General features: G+C 41.4%; 1 protein-coding gene across 1 annotated transcript in view; it reads left to right on the top strand.

Moving 5' to 3' along the window:
- ABCD4 (ATP binding cassette subfamily D member 4) overlaps positions 1–18872 on the top strand; it is a 36139-nt gene extending 17267 nt beyond the window's left edge. Inside the window, exons 7-19 of the mRNA XM_044662074.1 lie at positions 683–733; positions 4088–4182; positions 4907–5028; positions 5502–5593; positions 8378–8467; positions 8928–9127; positions 9412–9503; positions 10546–10582; positions 12782–12831; positions 13666–13718; positions 14449–14525; positions 18342–18457; positions 18561–18872. Of these exons, the coding sequence (XP_044518009.1) occupies positions 683–733; positions 4088–4182; positions 4907–5028; positions 5502–5593; positions 8378–8467; positions 8928–9127; positions 9412–9503; positions 10546–10582; positions 12782–12831; positions 13666–13718; positions 14449–14525; positions 18342–18457; positions 18561–18695 (1210 nt within the window). The 3' untranslated portion in view covers positions 18696–18872. The remainder of the gene's footprint in view (positions 1–682; positions 734–4087; positions 4183–4906; positions 5029–5501; positions 5594–8377; positions 8468–8927; positions 9128–9411; positions 9504–10545; positions 10583–12781; positions 12832–13665; positions 13719–14448; positions 14526–18341; positions 18458–18560) is intronic.
- The last annotated feature ends 1424 nt before the right edge of the window (positions 18873–20296 follow it).

Raw genomic sequence — 20296 nt, 5'->3', positions numbered from 1 at the left:
CTCTTCTTTCTCTTCCTCTTCCTCTTCTTTCTTCTTTTCCTCCCATTCTCTTCCTTCTCTTTTTCTTTCTTCTTCCTCCTCTTCTTTCTCATCATCCTCTTCCTTCTCTTCTTCCTTTTTATCTCCTTCTCTTTTGCCTCTTTCTTTCTCTTCCCCATTCTCTTCCTCCTCCTCTTCCTAAGTCTCTTCTTTCTCTTCCTTTTCTTCTTCCTCTTCCTTCTCCTCATCATCACTTTTCTTTTCCTTTCCTTCCTCTTATTTCTTTTCTTCCTTCCTTCCTCCTCCTCTTCCTTTCCCTTTCTCCCTTCTTTCCAACTACGTGTTGCCATTCTACAGATTATTTTCCTGGTTCTTACTTCCCTTTGGGTCACATCATATAAGTCTTCCTTTAGCATAGCCTTTACTAAACTTGGGCCAGCACTAGAGTAGAACTTTCATGGATGTTCCCTTCTGTTATATTTTTTAAAAAAGTGAGACACCTCTAACAATGCCCTATAACTTCTTTCCCAGGATTGTAAGAATAAAATGTTACAATTTCAAGTGGAATTGTGTTTTGAAGGGCAGATCACTTAGGGCTCTCATCTGGGCTCAGAAGGAGGAGGGAATGGAGGACCTGAGAATCCTGACTCACACTTTATCATGAGTGTCATCCATTGACCTTTGTTTCCTTTGGCTCATCCAGGTTTAAGCACGTGCAGCTCCGGGTGAATGCTGAGCCAGCAGCTTTCTATAGGTAAGACAGTAGATAGACTTGTGTTTGCCCCATGCTCACATTCTTTAGACACTCTCAGGGGTGCATGAGTTGGGAGTTGATCCAGGTAAGTTTCCTGGCTGATTCCATCCTCCTAAGTCTCCCTCTTTAGGGAACTGAAACAGCCTCATGAGTTGCCTTCATTCTACTCTGCAATTGTCTGTTAACCAATAAAGACTTGTGCCACTTGGGGCTGCCATTCCATATTGAATGCCCTCACTTATTTTTGTTGTTGTTAAACCCTTACCTTCTGTCTTAGAATCAAAACTAAGCATTAGTTCTAAGGCAGAAGAGCAGAAAGGGCTAAACAATTGGGGTTAAGTGACTTGCCCAGGGTTACACAGGGAGGAAGTATCTGAGATCAGATTTGAACCCAGAACCTCTTCTCTCTAGGTCTGGTTCTCTATCCACTGAGCCACCTAGTTCCTCCCTCTCACCCCTGACTTACTTTTTTTTTTTTTTTTTTTTTTTAAGTTTTAAACCCTTAACTTCTGTGTATTGACTTAAAGGTGGAAGAGTGGCAAGGGTAGGCAATGGGGATCAAGTGACTTGCCCAGGGTCACACAGCTGGGAAGCGTCTGAGGCCGGATTTGAACCTAGGACCTCCCATCTCTAGGCCTGGCTCTCAATTCACTGAGCTACCCAGCTGCCCCTCCCTGACTTACTTTTGAGACATTGCTTAGTTATTTGTTTCTGTTGTTGGAATAGAAAGCCATGGGGTAGAGTAGGAATCTTTTTCTGGGTTTAGCTTCAGTGCCAGATATCTAATGTGGCTTTTGTCCATTTGGAAGAGCAGCTCCATGAGAGGCATCCTTAATATGGTGGGAGCCACCCCATGGCCTATATTGGGAGCAGGGGGCTCACATGCCTGAGCCACTGTTGTAGTAATTAATTACTCTGAGGAAATAAGTATAGAAACCACTATTAAGTAATGACTCTTCATTTTACTATCCATAGAAATTCCTATTCCTTTAAAATTATCATTTCATAGAATATTTTTTCTTAAAGGATTATAGATTTAGAGCTGGAAATAACCTCTAGAGATCATCTGGTCCAACTTTCTCATGTTACAGAAAGGGATACAGAAAGAGTTTAAGTTAAGAAAGTAGCAGAATAGGGCAGTTAGGCGGTGCAATTGAAAGAGCACCAGACCTGGGTTCAAATCTGACTTCAGACACTTACTAATTGTGTGACTCTGGGCAAGTCACTTAATCCCATTTGCCAAGAAAGAGAGAAAAAGGAAGGAAAGAAGGACAAGCCAGATTTGAACTAGGTTTGCTGATTCCAAATCCAGAGGTATTCCTTCTGTTTGAAGCTTTCTCTCAATTCCTCTTGGGCTAAATAGATTTGTACCCAGGATTGAGCTATCATGGCTCACAGATACTTAACCCTTGCTGTAGAGGAGGAGTTCTCTGTCCTGGTGGAAGTATATTTAATGAAGAACTTAGAACTGGGGGAAGCTAAGTGGCTCAGTAGATTGAGAGCTAGGCCTAGAGATGGGAGGCCCTGGGTTCAAAAGTGCCCTCAGGGGCTTGCTTCAGCAGCACTAAAACTGGCCACAAATATGCCCTAGCCATGTGATTCTGGGCAAGTTGCTTAACCCCCACTGCTTAGTCCTTACCACTCTTTCTGCCTTGGAACCAATACTCAGTATTGATTCCAAATCAGAAAAAAAATGTAAAAGTTAAAAAAAAAAAAGAACTTGAAGGTGTTCAGTGCCATTTAGGACTTGGATTAGGCATTCTAGAGGGTCTGACGCTAACTCCAGCATTTTATTGTTGGCCTTATTAAAGCCTTACCCTATTGCTTCTGTTTTTCCATCTGTAAAATACAGAATAATATTGACATATTATGATATATGTATACGATATAGTAGCCAACCAGTTGACCTCTGGAGTCAGTTATTTACTTTTGCTGCTTTCTAAAAGCGTGGGATGGGAGCTCAGTTTATCAGAGACCCGGCTCCAAACAAAACTTTTTCCTCTTGGAGGTTTCATAAGTTGAGCAACAAGGACAGCTGAGTGGCTCAGTGAATTGAGAGCCAGACCCAGAGAGGGATGGTCCTGGGTTCAAATTTGGCCTCAGACACTTCCTAGCTGTGTGACCTTGGCCAAGTCACAGCCCCCATTGCCTGACCCTTACCACTCTTGTGCCTTGGAACCAGTACACTATTGATTCTAAGGTGGAAGGTAAGGGTTTGAAAAAAAAAATAAGTTAAGCAACAAGGAGAATATGAGTGTGCGTAGAGCCTATATTTTCTGGATGCAGTATCCAAAGGCAGTATAGTATGATGGATTGAGTGTCTGGAAAGACTTGAATACTAAACCTGTTTAATAATACCTTCATACTATATCCTCAGGGCTGTTGGGAAGATCCAATAACTCAATGTAGGTAGTTCTTTACAAATCATAAATGCTATTATGAATGCTTCCCTTTATTATTAGGAAATCACATCCTTTCCTTAAAGAACCAGTTTTGATATCTTTTTTTTTAAATCCTTACCTTCTTTTTTAGAGTTGATACTAAGTATTGATTCTAAGGCAGAACAATAAGACCTTGGCAGTTTGAGTTAAGTGACTTGCCCAGGGTCACAAAGCAAGAAAGTAACTGACATCAGATTTGAACTTAGGTTGTCTTGATTCCAACCCTGACTCCCTATCCATTGTACTACCTAGTTGCCCCCAGCCTTGATATCTTGCTTTCATGGAGTGTTTAAGCACCACATGAGACTCAGGGTTTGGTCTTTGCACAGAGTTATATAAATTCCAAAGGGAGCTATTCTTCCTTATTCTTTGCCCTGTTTGGGCCAGGATAATAGATCTCTAAATGCCTAGGGCTCTTATTCTTAAACTGTTCCCTGCCAATTTCTTTGACATCCTTGTGGCTACCAAGAAGTTTAGAAATTTGTGGGAACCATCCATCCCTAGCCCTCTATGGTAGAGAGGAATTCATTTGGCTGTAGTCCAGACCTGCATGCCCTCTGCTGGTGGTTAGTGGAGAAATAAGGTTTCCATGCTCTTAGGCTTCCTATTATTTTCCTTTGATCACCTTTGCTATGGCCTTTCGTTGCCACAGTCTAACAAGAAACTTCCATAGGGGAAGGTCAATCAATCACTCAATCAATCATTAAACATTAAGCACCCACTGTGTGCCAGGCACTGCACCATGCAGCAAAAACCTCAATGCTGAGGTCTCTCTGGTAAGCTTGGACCCTGAAGGATGGGGTGGGATAGGTTAAAAGAGGGAGAACTCACCCAGTTAGATTACTGGAGCTTTCAGATTACCTAGATAAGACCTAACAGGGGCCCATAGTGCATGATACCTTTGCTTTTTCAGAGCTGGGCATGTGGAACATGTAAGAACAAATTATAGGCTGCAGAAACTCCTACGGATTCAGAAGGAGCTTATGTCCAAGGAACTTTGGCTCTATAGTAAGTAAAAGGAGCCCTGCTTTCAGGGGTACCATGGGCTCCAGGGTACAATCAGACTCAGTGGTGGAAGATGCATTCTTCTATTCTATACTATATAGTAGACATTATTTTAATGGGATATATATTATGGAAGATACGTTGTTTTATTCTATACTATATAGTATACATTATTCTATTGGGATATACATTATGGAATTTACATTGTTCTATTCTATACTCTATAGTATACATTATTTATTGGGATATACATTATGGAAGAGACATTCTATTCTATACTATCCAGTATATATTATTCTGTTGGAATATAAATTATAGAAGATACATTGTTCTATACTATATAGCATACATTATTTTAATGGGATATATTATGGAAGATACGTTGTTCTATTCTATACTACATAGTATACATTATTCTATTGGGATATACATTATGGGATTTACTTTGTTTTATTCTATACTATATAGTATACATTATTTTATTGGAATATACATTATGGAAGATATATTATTCTGTTCTATGCTATATAGTATTCTTTCGGTTTTACAACTTTCCTGAACTGATAAGAGGAGGTGGGCATTTCCCAGGGAACATTGCTGGCTTCTTGCTTGGGCTCCAGGAGAATTAGGAACCAGCTTCTGGCTCTCTGTCCTGGGAGCGATGGAGTTGCTCTCACTAAGTCCAGAGATTGGTTGGAGTCTTTTTAACCCAGCCTGTAATATGCAGTTGGCATCAACACATTCGACTACTTGGGCAGCATCCTGAGTTATGTGGTTATTGCAATCCCCATCTTCAGTGGCGTCTACGGAGACTTGACCCCAGCAGAGCTAAGCACTCTGGTTAGCAAGGTGAGCTACCAAACACCCCCTTGTGGCCCCCCACCATTGTAGGGCATGAGAATGACTCAGAGAACATGGAACCTCTCTTTCCTTTTTTTTTCTGGTTTGGCTTTAGGGTTATTAAGAGAACTGTTGAGGGAATTCTATCTGGTGCTCACAAAGAAAGAAGCCCCAAGCCGAGGGAATGTTTGGGTAGAAGGGAACTAAAGTGAGGGTTAAGAACTCTATATAAAGACAAGCAGACAGTGGAAGAGGAAGGAGGAGAGGGCTTCGTGTCATCTCAAGCACTGCCTGTGCCACCAAAACTGCCTGGCATCTCACCATGACCTTCACGGGATAAGCTCCCTAGTTACAGCATCACTCCACTGATTCAGCACTCAGTCAGCTAACAAGTGTTCATTAAACTGCCTACTGTTTGCCAGGTATTGTGTTAACTCTTCTGTCCTAGAAATGACCAGATTTTTCTCTGGATCCTCCTCCAGAATGCCTTTGTGTCCATTTACCTCATTGGTTGCTTCAGTCAACTCATTGACCTCTCAACAACCGTCTCTGATGTGGCTGGTTATACACACAGGTGAGGCTCAGTCCGGCTTCCTTCTTCCTGGTGTCCAGAAAGAACCTGGAGAGCCACATGCCAGGACAATAGGTGTTTAGAAGGGGGCTGAACAGCTTACTGTTCCGTGATGGAGATGACTCTCAGACTCATGTAGCTCTCCAGGGCCTACCTATGGAGTGTCTTATAGTGGATATCCTAAAGGCATCTCAAACTCAACCCTTTATCTTTGCCCCCAAACCTACCTCCGTCTCTGGTGATACGCACCGACTTTCCAGGCACCTTGGCTTATAACTTGTTATCTTCACACACCCTTCTTTTTACTCTCACTTATCCCACATTTCCATGTATGTATTGTCCTCTTCTGATACCTCCCTAACAATTCTCACATCCATCTTCTTTTCTCCATTTACACAGCCACTATTCTAGTTGAGGCCATCCTCACTGATCTTCAGGATTCAAGTCTCTCCTCTCTCCAATTCAGTCCCCACATGCATACCAGAATGACTTTCCCAAAGGAAATGACCTGATCATGATGCTTCCCTACTCACTAAACTCTAGTAGCTCCCTATTACCTTTCTGACTTAATATCAATGTTTATTTGACATTTCAAGCTTTTTGCAATCTGACCAACCTGCTTTTCCGATCTTATTACACTTTACTCCTCTCCAGCATACTAGCATCTAGTCCAGTGATTCCCAAAGTGGGCGCCATTGCCCCCTGGTGGGTGCTGCAGCGATCTAGGGGGGCGGTGATGGCCACAGGTGCATTTATCTTTCCTATTAATTGCTATTAAAAATTTAAAAAAATTAATTTCCAGGGGGCGCTAAGTAATATTTTTCTGGGAAAAAAGTTTGGGAACTACTGATCTAGCTCAAACTACCTTTTCTATGATTCTCAATCTCTTTTCTCCATGTCTTTGGCTTTTTATTTTGCCTAGAATGCCCTTCCTCCTCACTTTTTTGGGGGTGGAGGGGGAACGACATATAGGCCCTTAGTTCTTTTTTTTAAGTCTCTTTGGGATACAAACCTAAATGGTATTGCTGGGTCAAAGGGTATGTACTGTTTTATAACCCTTTGGGTATAGGTCCAAATTGCTCTCCAGAATGACTGAATCAGTTCAGAACTCCCCAACAATGCATTCCTAACCTAGCTTTCCCACATCCCCTCCAAGTTTTGTCATGTTCCTTTCTTGTTATAATAGCTTTCTGTTGAAAGCACTCTTTGTCTCTGAATGCCCCGTTCCTGGCACATAATAGATAGGCAGGACCTTTATTAAGCACTTACTATGTGCCAGGGGCAGCTAGGTGGCACAGTGGTTTAGGAAGACTCATCTTCTTGAGTTTGAAACTAGCATCACATATTTATTAGCTGTGTGACCTTGAGTAAGTTACTTGACTCTGTTGGCCTCTGTTTCCTCATCTGTAAAATGAACTGGAGAAGGAAAAAGCAAACACCTCCACTATCTTTGCCAAGAAAACCTCAGATGGGGTCACAAAGAGTCAGATATGATTCAAACAACTGAACAACGACAAATGATGTGCCAGGCTCTGTATGACTACTAGAGAAAGGCAAAAAACAGACCCTGCTCTCAAGGAGCTCAGTGTAATGGGAGGAGCACCATGCTGACTACTATATACAAACAAGCTATGCACAGGATAAATGGAAAAATAATCATTGGGAGGGGAGAGAGCTAGGTGGCTCAGTGGATAGAGAGCCAGGCCTGGAAATAGGAGGTCCTAAGGTTCAAATGTGGTCTCAGACATTTTTTGGCTATGTGATCCTAGGTAAGTCACTTAACCCCAATCACTTAACCCTTTCCACTCTTCTGCCTTGGAACTGATACTTAGTAACAATTCTAAGACAGAAGGTAAGGGTTTAAAAAATAAGAGTCAATAGAGGGAAGGTACTAGGACTAAGAAGGATTGGGAAAGGCTTCTTACAAAAAGGTGGGATTTTAGCTGAGATTTAAGGGCAGCTAGGAGGAAGAGATGAGATGGAAGAGAATTCCAGGCATGGGGAACAGATAGCAAAAATGCCCGGAGTTGGGAAATGAGTGTCTTGTGTAAGGAGGCCAATGGGCAGAGAATGCCTAGAGGAGTAAGGTATAAGGAGATAGGAAAGGCAGTGTAGGAGTTAAAATGAATAAATATTCCTAGTGTTTTAAATATATATATATATGTATATATATATATATAAAATTTAATAATAAACAAAAAGAGGAGGAATAAAAAGGAAAAAGATTCTTTCAGTAAAGTGAGCAAAGCAAAGAGAGCCAAAAACCTCACACCTGTAGCACTTTACCAAAGCAAAGCACAGGCTCCCAAAAAAGAGCCCCATAGTGTGGATCTCAGCCAAATTTATCTCCAAGCCCCTGTATGTCAAATGAGGATGTAACTTAAAAGGATGCTGGGAATGTAGCTCAGGTGTGGCAAATTTTCCATCTGCACAACAGGAAGGGTTTAAAAGCTTATGAGCTTTTAAAGAACAAAACAATTTTTGTATTTGATTCTGGATGTAATAGGGAGTCACTGGAATTTCTTGGGGGTGATGTGGCACAATTGTGTTTATAGAGGGGACAGATTTGAAGCAAGGAGACCCAACAGCCGGCTATTGCAATAGTCTAGGTATGAGGTGATGAGAGAATCAGGTTGGTGGCAGTATCGGAGGAGAGAAGTGGACATATACAAGAAATAGAATCAAGAGGCCTTGGCACCAGATTAGATTTGGGGGTGAGAGAGGAGTCATGGTTAGCACACATGGCTCCATCAGGCAGAATTCCAGGGTTTCCTTTCTCTTTTCTAGAATTGGGGAATTGCAAGAGGCCCTGCTAGCTATGTCTCTAAGTTCTCAAGACTCTGAGTCAGAAGATCTGGATAAATGGGAATTTGATGAGTAAGTAATGGCCATGAGTGCTCTTTTGATGTTCATGGGGATTTACCCACAAACATTTACAAATAGCTTATATGATACTGTAGAGTGTCATATTGAGTGACATCCAGGTCATAGTTTCAGCTATGTCTCAGGTATGTGCTCGCTGAGATTCTAATTCTGAGAAAGAATTTTCTTCCTCGAATTGAAGGTTCACTGTTAGCAACCAAGATCCCATCACTACCCATGGTACCCCCAAAACTCTTAACTATCATGCTGTACCTCCTTGGTTTTTTGGGGGAGCTCAACTCCCTTCCAGTAGTCTCAATAATGAGATTGGGAAGCCCTGAAAAAAAGGACCTTCTTCAAAATGATGTGGATTAAGTGTCAGTAAACAAGGGGCATCAACTACAAATCTGTGACTGCTTTGCAGGAGGGTAGTGTTACTGGTCCTTTTCTCCTTTCTGCCTGTGCTTGACTTCAGGGCCCCAGGCTCAAAGGTAGCAGATACAGCCTTTCTCCTGGACCGGGTCTCCGTTTCAGTCCCCTTCTCTGACAAGCCAGTGATCAAGGATCTGAGCCTGAGAATTTCCCAGGGGCAGAGTCTGCTGATCACGGGGAATACAGGAACAGGAAAGACCTCCCTGCTCAGGGTCCTGGCCGGCTTGTGGGAGAGCACTCGTGGTGAGGACTGAATCTTTTTGTAACTCCAAATCTCTGGGTTGAACGTGGTAACCCATCAGGTAATCCTATTGAGGATCCCAAGGCCCTTCAATTTAAAGAGCCTGGGGGAGGGTGGACAAAGGGGATGGGGGCAAGGCAAAATAGCAGGTGATTTTTGTCCCACTTAGAGCAAGGATCCCAGAAACTGTGTGACTTGTCCATCTCCAAAGCAATGCCCAGATTGAGGCAGTCTTTCCTATGAGTCTGAAAGTGGTGAAAGGGGTGTCTCTTTTGGGCCCTTGCAGGTACTGTAGAGATGCTGACGTTTTTCGGTCCTCATGGAGTGCTGTTTCTGCCTCAGAGACCTTTTTTCACAGATGGGACCTTGCGTGAGCAGGTCTGTGTAGCTCAGCCCTCTCCTACCCCCTCTTCATTCTCAGACCGCCATTGGTTGGGGAAATTGGTATCAATGGTGGGATTCAGACAGCAGGAAGTTGGCTGGAGGAGTATTCCCAAAACTCTACCTTTAAGGCCCTATGGGTGTAGGAGTCCTTTCTTCTTAGGAAATTCTATTCAATTTTCATTTGACACACATTTATGAAATCTCTGCTGAGTATGCATCACTGTCCTGGGTGCTGAATGGAATATAAAGTGTGATGCATGATCCCTGTCCTCAAAGGGTTTTCAGTCTGTCCCTTCTCTGCACTGTAGCTAAGGAAAATAATAAAATAAAAATTTAGTATCCATAAAGTAATTAAAATGAATAAAATAATAAATTATTGACACAGAATATATTAAAGATTGAAAAGTGCTTTACCCATAATAGCCCTATGTGATTTGTGCTATTGGTATTATCTCTGTTTATTATTATCTCTGAATTTTACAAATGAGAATATATTCAGAAAAGTTAAGTGCTATGGTTCCATAGTCAGAGAGTACTGGGTCTTTCTAACTTCAAGGACAGAATACCATCCATAATGCATACCCAGCACCCCTGACCCATTCCACTTTTTAGCCTATTCATACATTGAACTGGTAAGACTTGCTGAAACGAAAGAGTTATAAACTCTTGGTGCTACTTAAGAGTAGAATGGACTGCCTTGTTTCCCTTTCACTTGGACATCTTTAATCAAAGGCTGGTTGTGCCCCTGTCTGCAATTTAGAGGTAGAAGGGACCTCAGAAGTTACCAAGTCCAACACACTCATTTTTCAAATGAAGAAACTGAGGCCTAGAAGGGTTAAATGACTTGCCTACTGTCACATAAGGGTTCTGACTTCAAATCCAGTGGTTTTTCCTACTAACTCACAGAGTTGTGATAGAGATCCCTATAGAGGGTAGGTTGGACTCAAAATCCCTTCCAAGTCTGAGATTCTGTCTATTTCCTGTGGGAACCAGGACTTTCCTCTAATGTATGTAAAACATTATTTTGTTTTTTCAGGTAATTTATCCTTTGAAAGAGATCTACCCAGTATCAGGTAAGCTGAAGGTGACATACCACATGTAGTCTTCTCCGTCTTGCTTATCTCTCTATCCTTCTGTTCTCTATCATTTCCATTCTATCTTCTCCTGGTCACACTTGTGTTTTTTTTCTCCAATTACATGTAGGAACAATTTTTGACAATTGTTTTCTGACATTTTGCCATTCAGATTCCCTCCTTCTCTCTCCTCTCCCCTCTCCCCAAGGCAGTAAATAGTCTGATATAGGTTATACCAGTGCTTTTAGGCTTTACATATTTCCATATTCTCCATGCTGTGACAGAAGACACATAGCACACAGACAATAAAAAATTCACAAAGAAAACAAAATGGAAGATGGTATATTTTGATCTGTGATCAGACTCCAACACTTCCTTCTTTGGCTATGGGTAGCATTTTTTTTTTATCATGAATTCCTTGTTGTTACTTTGGGACCTTGTTTTGCTGCCTCACAGTTGATCACCGTACACTATTTCTGTTACTGTATACACTGTTCTCCTGGTTCTGCTCCCTTCACTTTGCATCACTTCACATAAGTCTTTCCAGGTTTTTCTGAACACATTCTGTTCATCATTTCTTGTGTCACAATAGTATTCCATTACAACCACATACAACCACATAGCTTGTTCAACCATTCCCCAGTGAATGAATACCCCCTCAAAGAGCTGCTAAAAATATTTTTGTGCAAATAGGTCCTTTTCCACTATCTCTTTGTCTTTTGGGGATATAGATCCTCTGGATCCATGCTTGTCTTTTACAAAATGGTCTCAGCAGTCAAGGTTTCTAGTTAAAGTTGGAGTTCCTTCTGGCTGTTCCCTGCTTGGTGTAATATGCTTCTTGGCCTCCCCTGAGTCCAACCTTCCCTTCTAAGACAGAGGTTCCTGCTCCCAAGGTGTGGAACTATTATTCCCCTCCTGACCTTCTTACCAACTGATGCTTATCCCCCTCCTGACCTCATCAACTGATGCTTATCCCTCTCCTAACTCTCTCACCAACTGATACTTATCCCTTTCTGATGCTTATCCTTCTTCTGACCCTCTCACCAACTGATGCTTATCTTTCTTCTGGCCTTCTCACCAGCTGATACTTATTCCTCTCTGATGCTTATCCTTCTTCTGACCCTCTCACCAACTGATGCTTATCTTTCTTCTGGCCTTCTCACCAATTGATACTTATCCCTCTCTGATGCTTATCCTTCTTTTGACCCTCTCACCAACTGATGCTTATCCCTCTCCTAACCCTCTCACCAACTGATGCTTATCTTTCTTCTGGCCTTCTCACCAACTGATGCTTATCCTTCTTCAGACCTTTTCACCAACTGATGCTTATCCCTCTCTGATACTTATCCTTCTTCTGACCCTCTCACCAACTGATACTGATGATAATTAATAATAATAGCTTGAATTTATATAGTGCTATAAGGCTTGCAAAGTACTTTTTGCATAGTTCCCATATTCAGTTCACTGCAGGGTTTTTGCCTTAGTGAGAGTCCAAATTTAACTCGAGTCCTAAGTAGACCTTTACTCCTCTAAGTCCTGCTTTCTAGGTCTACCCAGCATAAGCTTAGATAATAGCTAATAATAATAGTTAGCATTGAATACTTTAAAGTTTGCAAAGATGATTAATCTCATTTGACCTTCACAACATCCCTGTGAGGTAGGTGCTATCATTATCTCTATTCTACAGGTGAGGAAGGGCAGCTAGGTGACCCTAGGCCTGGAGTCAGGAAGATGTGGGTTCAAATCCAACTTTAGACACTGTGTGACCCTGGGCGAGTCATTTCACCCGATTTGCCTCATTTTCCTCATCTGTCAAATGAGCTGGAGAAAGAAATGGCAAACCACTCCAATACCTCAGCCCAGAAAGCCCCAAATGGGGTCACAGAGAGTCAAACCCGAACAACAACTACCTTGACTTCTATTTCCAGCTGCCGATCAAACATCTCAAACTGGATGTTCCATAGACATCTTAAATTCAGCACGTTCACAGCATGCTCAGAATTTGAACTCATTATCTTTCCCTCAAAATCTTTTCCTGACATGACTGAAGAAAGACTGAGCACAACTACAACAGATGTGAGGTTAAATGTCTTGCCCTGGGTCACACAGCTAGTAAGCCTCTGAGGCTGGATTCAAACTCGGACCCCTGTCTATTCTGGTACCTCGCTGCATATAACTTGGAGGGAATCTGTTTTCTAGGTTCTGCTGATGATGAGAGAATCATGAGGTTCTTGGAATTAGCTGGCCTGGTAAGTCACTCTAGGAATTCCTTTGAGAGTCACCTCCACGTCATTTTGTCCTTCTTAGAAAGCCCAGAAAAAGAGTAGCGGTGATAATGGTTAGCATTCATATAGGTTTTTTAAAAGTTTGCAAGGTGCTTTATATCTATATTATCTATTTGATTCTCACGACCGTGTGAAGTAGGTGTTATTATTATCCCCATTTTACAGAGAAAACTGAGACTGAGGAAAATTAAGTGACTTGCTCAAAGGTCATCCAGCTCTCAAATGTTTGAGGCCAGCTTTATTTATTTTTAAATCCTTACTTTCTGTTTTAGTAATGACTCTGAGACGAAAGGACAAGGGCTAGGCAATGGGGGTTAAGTGACTTGCTCAGGGTCACACAGCGAGGAAGTGTCTGAGGCCAGATTTGAATCTAGGTCCTCCCGACTCCAATCCTGGCTTTCCATCCTCTGAGCTGCCCCTTGAGGCCCGATTTCAATTCAGGCCTTCCTGAAACGGAGTCCAGCTCTGGCCACTATATCATGTAGTTACATCCCATCGAGTAGTGTTTGCTTTGCAGATTATTGCTTCTGGTGACCAGCGCCACTCAAGCCTAACCCTGCTGCCTTCACAACACGACCGGTGGTGTTCCGTGTGATGGCTGTGGAAAACAGGGGTCTGGGCAGCTGAGGTTTCTAGGTGTGCGTCTATTGCTGGAGGGAAAATTAGAGATGAGAATGCCAATAGAGGAAGTGACGGAGTTAATGGAGGAGTCATTTAGTCAGTCATCAAGGATTTGCTAAATATTGACTGTACTAAGCAGTGTGTACTGACATCTTCCCATCTCTCCGTGTGTTTCAGTCAAGTCTGGTGACAAGGACAGGCGGACTAGACCAACAGGTAGACTGGAACTGGTAAGGACTGATTAAAAGAAAACCTATTTCCTTTGCAAATATGAGCCATTATCGTTCTCTCCATTCTACAGGTGAGGATGGGAAGCTGGGCCTGGAGTCAGGAAGACTTGGGTTCAAATCCAGCTTCAGATGCTTACTGCATGACCCTGGGCAAGTCACTTCACTCTGTTTGCCTCAGTTTCCTCACCTGTCCAATGAGCTGGAAAAGGAAATGGCAAACCATTCCAATTTTGAGAAGTTTTTTTTATTTTGAGAAGTAAAAATCCAGAATCTAAAAGCTGGTAAAATATTCTTGGACTCTCTGCCAGATTAGGATGAGCAAAAACCTCCAGGTTATTTCAGCATGAGCTTTCCACAAACAACGTAGTTTTGTAATAAAATTATCTATACATTAAAGCTACAGATATCACCTTCCTATCATGAAACATCTCTTTTTCATGATTTCCCTGACTGGCCATTTACAACGTTATTTCTGGGAGAATAAATCCCCTCATGTGTCTCCGACTCATCGAACTTCAAATTTTTGTGGAACTTGTTTTTAATTTAGGACTGATGGGCCTGGAATGGCAGGATCCACTTAACGCCCAGGTTTCATTCAGGGCGGGGAAAGAGGCTCCTTTCCCAAAGCAAGACCACTAGGGCAGTCTCTGGAGGCGTTTGCCTGGGCTGAAGAGGAGAAAAGTGTTTGTTTTTCTCCTTTAACCTCATCTGCCATCTTTCTGCTTCTCAGGTATGATGTTTTGTCCCCAGGAGAGATGCAAAGACTCTCTTTCGCCCGGCTCTTCTATTTGCAACCTAAATATGCAGGTGAGAAATAACCCAGAGCAGAAGCAGTGTCAGATTGTGTGTGTGTGTGTGTGTGTGTGTGTGTGTGTGTGTGTGTGTGTTGAACTATGATGCCCGTCCTGTTGTAGGAAATAGAATCTCTCTTCATTTCTCTCACCTGCAGAAGATGAGAAGGAAGAACAAGGCCTTTTCACAGGCTTTGGCCCACATTTGGGTTTTTTTTAGAGGCACTCAGAACATTTTATAAATTCAGTCTTGTTATCTTTGTACTGTTGGTGACAGCTGGAGCCAGGGAGGTCAAGCCCTCAAAGTGGGCAAAGGTTTCCTTTCCAGGCTGCTACATCCAAGGAGAGCAGCTGGGCATTCCCAGTGGGACCATACAAAAACGTATGACAAATGGAGAACTTTAGGGTCATAGAATTTTAAAACTAGAAGAGCAACCTTAGAAAAATCATCTGGTCAAACTCTTACATTTTATGGATGAGGAAGCTGTCAAAAGAGAGAGAAAAAAGATTATCCAGGGTCTGAGTGCCAGGCAGGGGTACAGTCAGAATCCTTTTGCATGGGGATGCAGCCAGGTAGCTCAGTGGATTGAGAGCCAGGCCTAGAGACCTAGAGAACCCAGGTCCTGGGTTCAAATCTAGCCTCAGGTACTACCTGGTTGTGTGACCCTGGGAAAGTCATAACGCCCTTACCTCTCTTCTGCCTTAGAACCAATATATATGTATTGATTCCAAGATGGAAGGTAAGAGTTTAAGAAAAAAGCCATGATGCAGATAATCGTACCATCTCTTCATATGGGGGTCATTCTTATATTATTTACCTCAGAGGGTTGTTTTAATGAAAGTGGGTTTTAAAAAATATATTGCTGTTTTGCTTTTTTATATCATATATTAATTACGTGGAATATATGTATTTCATAGAACTATTTTAATATGATATATTTTAAAATAGTTAATATATTTATATATAGATAATTATCATACATAGATATTTATAGACTTTGATTACATATAGTTATTATTTATAATTATGTCTTAACTGTGTTGTATGTAGATAGGCACTTGTTATCTATATGTTATCTGTATCATCTATAGATGAGTATTTATTATCTATGTGTTATAATCATCTATATCATCTATAGATAGATATTATCTAAATATTATATAGATATTTTATATCACATTAAATATTTATGTGGAATATACTTATATTCCACATAAATATATTTATTTGTTTTATATAAATATATTTATATGTAGATATATATCCTAAAATCAATGCTTTTTCTCTTTCACATCAGTATATTTACAGTTTTATTTCGGAGTTTTGGTTTTGCATGAATGTGCTCTTACAGCAGTGACCAGTATGGAAATGTGTTCTGCATGACTGTGAAACTTAAAATTAAAAAACATTTATATTCCATAGTCTCTTACATATATATCAGATGTTTACTATAATGTATTTATTAAAATTTAATATAAATGTATTATAAGCATAAAATTAATTCCTGACTGCTCATTTTTTTTTGGTTCATGTATATTTCACAAAATATTTCTCAATGACATTTAAAAATTATTTTACTTAAAAAAAACTTTACCTTTTTTTTTTTTTTTTTACATTTTTAAACCCTTAACTTCTGTGTATTGGCTTCCTAGGTGGAAAAGTGGTAAGGGTGGGCAATGGGGGTCAAGTGACTTGCCCAGGGTCACACAGCTGGGAAGTGTCTGAGGCCAGATTTGAATCTAGGACCTCCCGTCTCTAGGCCTGGCTCTCAATCCACTGAGCTACCCAGCTGCCCCAAAACTTTACCTTCTATTTTAGAATCAATCCTAAGTATTAGTTCCAAGGCAGAAGAGTGGTAAGGGCCTGGCAATGGGGGTTAAGTGATTTACCAGGACCCCCTATCTCTTGGTCTGGCTCTCTATCAGTGGTAGCTACCCAGCTACCCCTCCTAATTACATTTTTAAAAATTCAAAACATTCATTAAATTTTTTTTCTAATTTCCAAATTCTCTTCCTCTTTCCCCAACCCTTGAAAAGGCAAGTAACATGATATCAATTGTAATGTGAGTATTTCCATATTACCTTTGTTACCCCATAAGAGTCTCTGAAGTCCTGGAAGAGATGAGTTTCTGTGACTATTAGAAAATGGAACTGCCACTGACTAAAAGAGGAGATTTCCCTGTAATATAAAGCAGTTTGTGGCCTCTCTCAGGGTAAAGGTAAAATAGAGCACTGGCCATGGAATCAAGAAGATTCAAGTTTAAATCCAGGCTCAGATGTTTATTAGCTGTGTGACCCTGGGTAAGTCACTCTACTGCTGCCTGCCTCAGTTTCCTCAATTATAAAATGAAGATAATAATATCTTCTACCCATGAAGGTTATTGTGAGGATAAGATGAGATAATATTTGTGAATGATTTTGCAGATCTTACAGCAATATATAAGTGATATCTATTATCATTAGTGGAAAAACACTGGACCTGGAGTTATCCTAACTCCCAAATTCAAATTCTTCCTCAGACATTGATTAGCTGTATAATCCTGGGTAAGTCACTAACCCCTACCTGCCTCAGTTTTGTCATCCACAAGATGGGGATAATAATAGTATGTATTACTCCTAGGGTTATTGTGAGGCTCAAATGAAAATATTTGTAAAGAGGTTTGCAAAAAATTTAATAAATTATATTTTTATTTTTGACTTTTTTCAGTTGTGTTTTACTCTTTATGGCCACTTTTGGGGATTTTCTTGGCAGAGATACTGGAGTGGTTCATCATTTCCTTCTCCAGCTCATTTTTTTTTTTTTTGTTTTGTTTTGAAACCCTTGTACTTCGGTGTATTGTCTCATAGGTGGAAGATTGGTAAGGGTGGGCAATGGGGGTCAAGTGACTTGCCCAGGGTCACACAGCTGGGAAGTGGCTGAGGCCGGGTTTGAACCTAGGACCTCCCATCTCTAGGCCTGACTCTCACTCCACTGAGCTACCCAGCTGCCCCCTCCAGCTCATTTTACAGATGAGGAAACTGAGGCAACCAGGGTTAAGTGACTTGCCCAAAGTGACACAGCTACTAAGCGACTGAGTCTGGATTTGAACTTGGATTTTCCTGACTCCAGGCCTGGTACTTTATCCACTCTGCCACCTAGCTGCCCCATTAATTATAAGTAATAATAATATAATCATTGGTAATAATAATAATAATGAATAATTATTATCATAAATGCTAGCTATTCTCACCTAACTGAACACAGATAAAGTAGAAACTTATTAAGTGTCTATTCTGTGCTTCTGTTAATTCATTTATTGTTAACTAAATTGCTCATTTTAAATGTTAATTCATTTAATACTCACAACAACCCTCTGAGGTTGATGCTGTTATTATCCTCATTTTGCAGTAGAGGAAACTGAGGCAAGGAGAGGGTCATGCCACCTAGCTGCCTCATTAATTATATTATTATAAATAATAATTATATAATCATTAGTTATAATAATTGTTATCACAAATGCTAGCTATTCTCGCCCAACTATGACATAGATAGTGTAGGGAGGAAACACTTATTAAGTGTCTATTCTGTGTTTCTCTTAATTCATTTATTGTTCATTTAAAATGTTAATTCATTTAATATTCACAACGACTCTCTGAGGTCGATGCCATTATTATCCCCATTTTGCAACAGAGGAGACGGAGGCGAGGAGAGGGCACATAGCTACTAAGTGCCTGAGTCTGGATTTGAACTTGGGGCTTCCTGACTCCAGACTGTCCACTCCTCTACGTCGTCTCTGATGTAGAAGGATTACGGGCTTGAATTCTTGATTTCTCCCTGTTTCCCCCCCACCAGTGCTGGATGAGGCCACCAGTGCTTTGACAGAAGAGGCGGAGAGCGAGCTCTACCGAATCTGCCAACAGCTGGGCATGACGCTCATCAGCGTGGGCCATCGACAAAGTCTGGAAAAGGTGAGGGGTCGGGCTGGGGCTGGGCCAGGGGCTGGGGGACACCTGCCGGCGGGCGTCCTGAGATCTGCTCCCTCTCTCTCGGGTGGGGTCTCTTTTCTTCTAGTTCCACTCCTCGGTTCTGAAACTTTGCGGAGGAGGAAAATGGGAACTGACCGTCCCCCAGGAAGAACGAAGCGGCCGGAGAGCTGGGGCCCCCCTGCAGGAGGGAGCCGGGTCCCCAGGAGGATGGGTTGAGTGAGACGGGCCCAGGCCTCTGAGGAGAGGAGACTCCTGAGGCCTGAAGGCCTCTGCCGGGGGCTCGCTTCCCCCGGGCACAGCCTCTCCCCCGCAGTGCCCTTTTTGGGAATCCTATCCTCTTGAAATGGTTCATTATACAAGTATTTTCTTTTCTTTTTTTTTTTTTTAAACTCCTTACCATTTGTATTAGAATCAATACTGTGTATTGGTTCTAAGGGAGAAACTTGTGGCAAGGCCTAGGCCTTGGGGGTTAAGTGAATTTCCCAGGGTCACCCCGCTAGTCTCTAGGCCTGGCTGTCCATCCACTGAGCCACCTAGCTGCCTCTGTGTAATCATATTTTCCAAAGAAACCACTTTCAGGCTCTCAGACATGGGGATTCTCAGAGCCCTGAGCTGGCCCTTTTCTTTTGGTCCCTGCTCTGCCACCAATAGGCCCAGTGTGACTTTGTACAAGGGCCTCGCTTTTCTCATCTGTAAAGCGAAAGGGCTGGATTAGATGGGAGGGAAGGAAATAAGTATTTCTGTAGCCCTTATTATGTGTCAGACACAGTGCAAAGGGCTTTTTTTACCCTTTTTTTTTTTTTAATCTCATTTGAATCTCACAACAACCAGCCTGTGAGGTAGGTGCTATTATTATCCCCACTTTATAGTGGAGGAAACTGGAAAACAGGTTTAAGGGCCTTGCCCAGGGCCATCTAGCTAGTAAAAGTCTGAGTCTGAATACAGGCTCAGGTCTTCTTGACTCCAGGCCCAGAGCTCTAAGCTTCCTACATCGCTCTAGGCTCCAGAAATGGGAACTAACTACGTGACAACTTAGTTAAAAGTTAAAATATTAAATCTTTCATTCTTCACTTTAATTTTATAACCACTTCAAATTTCAACTAGGTTTTTTAAAGTTACTCATATAATTGTTTTAAAGTATAAAATTGCAAGCTGAAAAACTTTCTTAGCTAAGCTTCTCTCAGATTTTTGCCTTTATTGAACAAAGGAATTATTCAACAAAAATTGAACTGCAGGCCTTTTTTTTTTTTTTTTTTTTGGAGAGAGTAGTGTTCCCTTCTGTGAGACATTGTCTCTTGGGAATTACAAATCCTTAAGTCTCTTCTCTCCTGCCTTGGAAATCCTTTTTTTTTCTTCTTACTTTCCACCTTTAGAATCAATACTATGTATTGGTTCTAAAGCAGAATAGCGGTAAGGGCTAGGCAGTGGTGGTTAAGTGACTTGTCCAGGGTCACCGAGCTAGGAAGTGTCTGAGGTCAGATTTTAACCCAGGACCTCCCATCTCTAGGTCTGGCTTTCAATCCAGCTGTCCCCAATCATCCTCATATTGATGGTGGCTGTGAGTGGTAGTAGTCTGAGGAAGACCCTTGCCTTCTATGCATCCATTTTCTCTAGTGATCAGCTCAGACCAAAAGAAAGAAATTGAGGAACATTACAATATTTAGTCATACCAGGTAATTTCCCATTTGAACTTACACAATGAATTTTGTACGTGACTTGAAAGATTGGAAATTTCCCCTTCTCTTTGTTCACCCAGACTCTTAACTTCATTTATATTTTAATCATCTTTTGCTGGGATAATTTTTTATTATAGACCTGACA

This window comes from Gracilinanus agilis, chromosome 2 (assembly GCF_016433145.1).
Source record: "Gracilinanus agilis isolate LMUSP501 chromosome 2, AgileGrace, whole genome shotgun sequence".
Classification (NCBI taxonomy): domain Eukaryota; kingdom Metazoa; phylum Chordata; class Mammalia; order Didelphimorphia; family Didelphidae; genus Gracilinanus; species Gracilinanus agilis.
The sequence above is the reverse complement of the archived record's forward strand: the minus strand, read 5'-3'. Positions and strand labels throughout refer to the sequence as shown.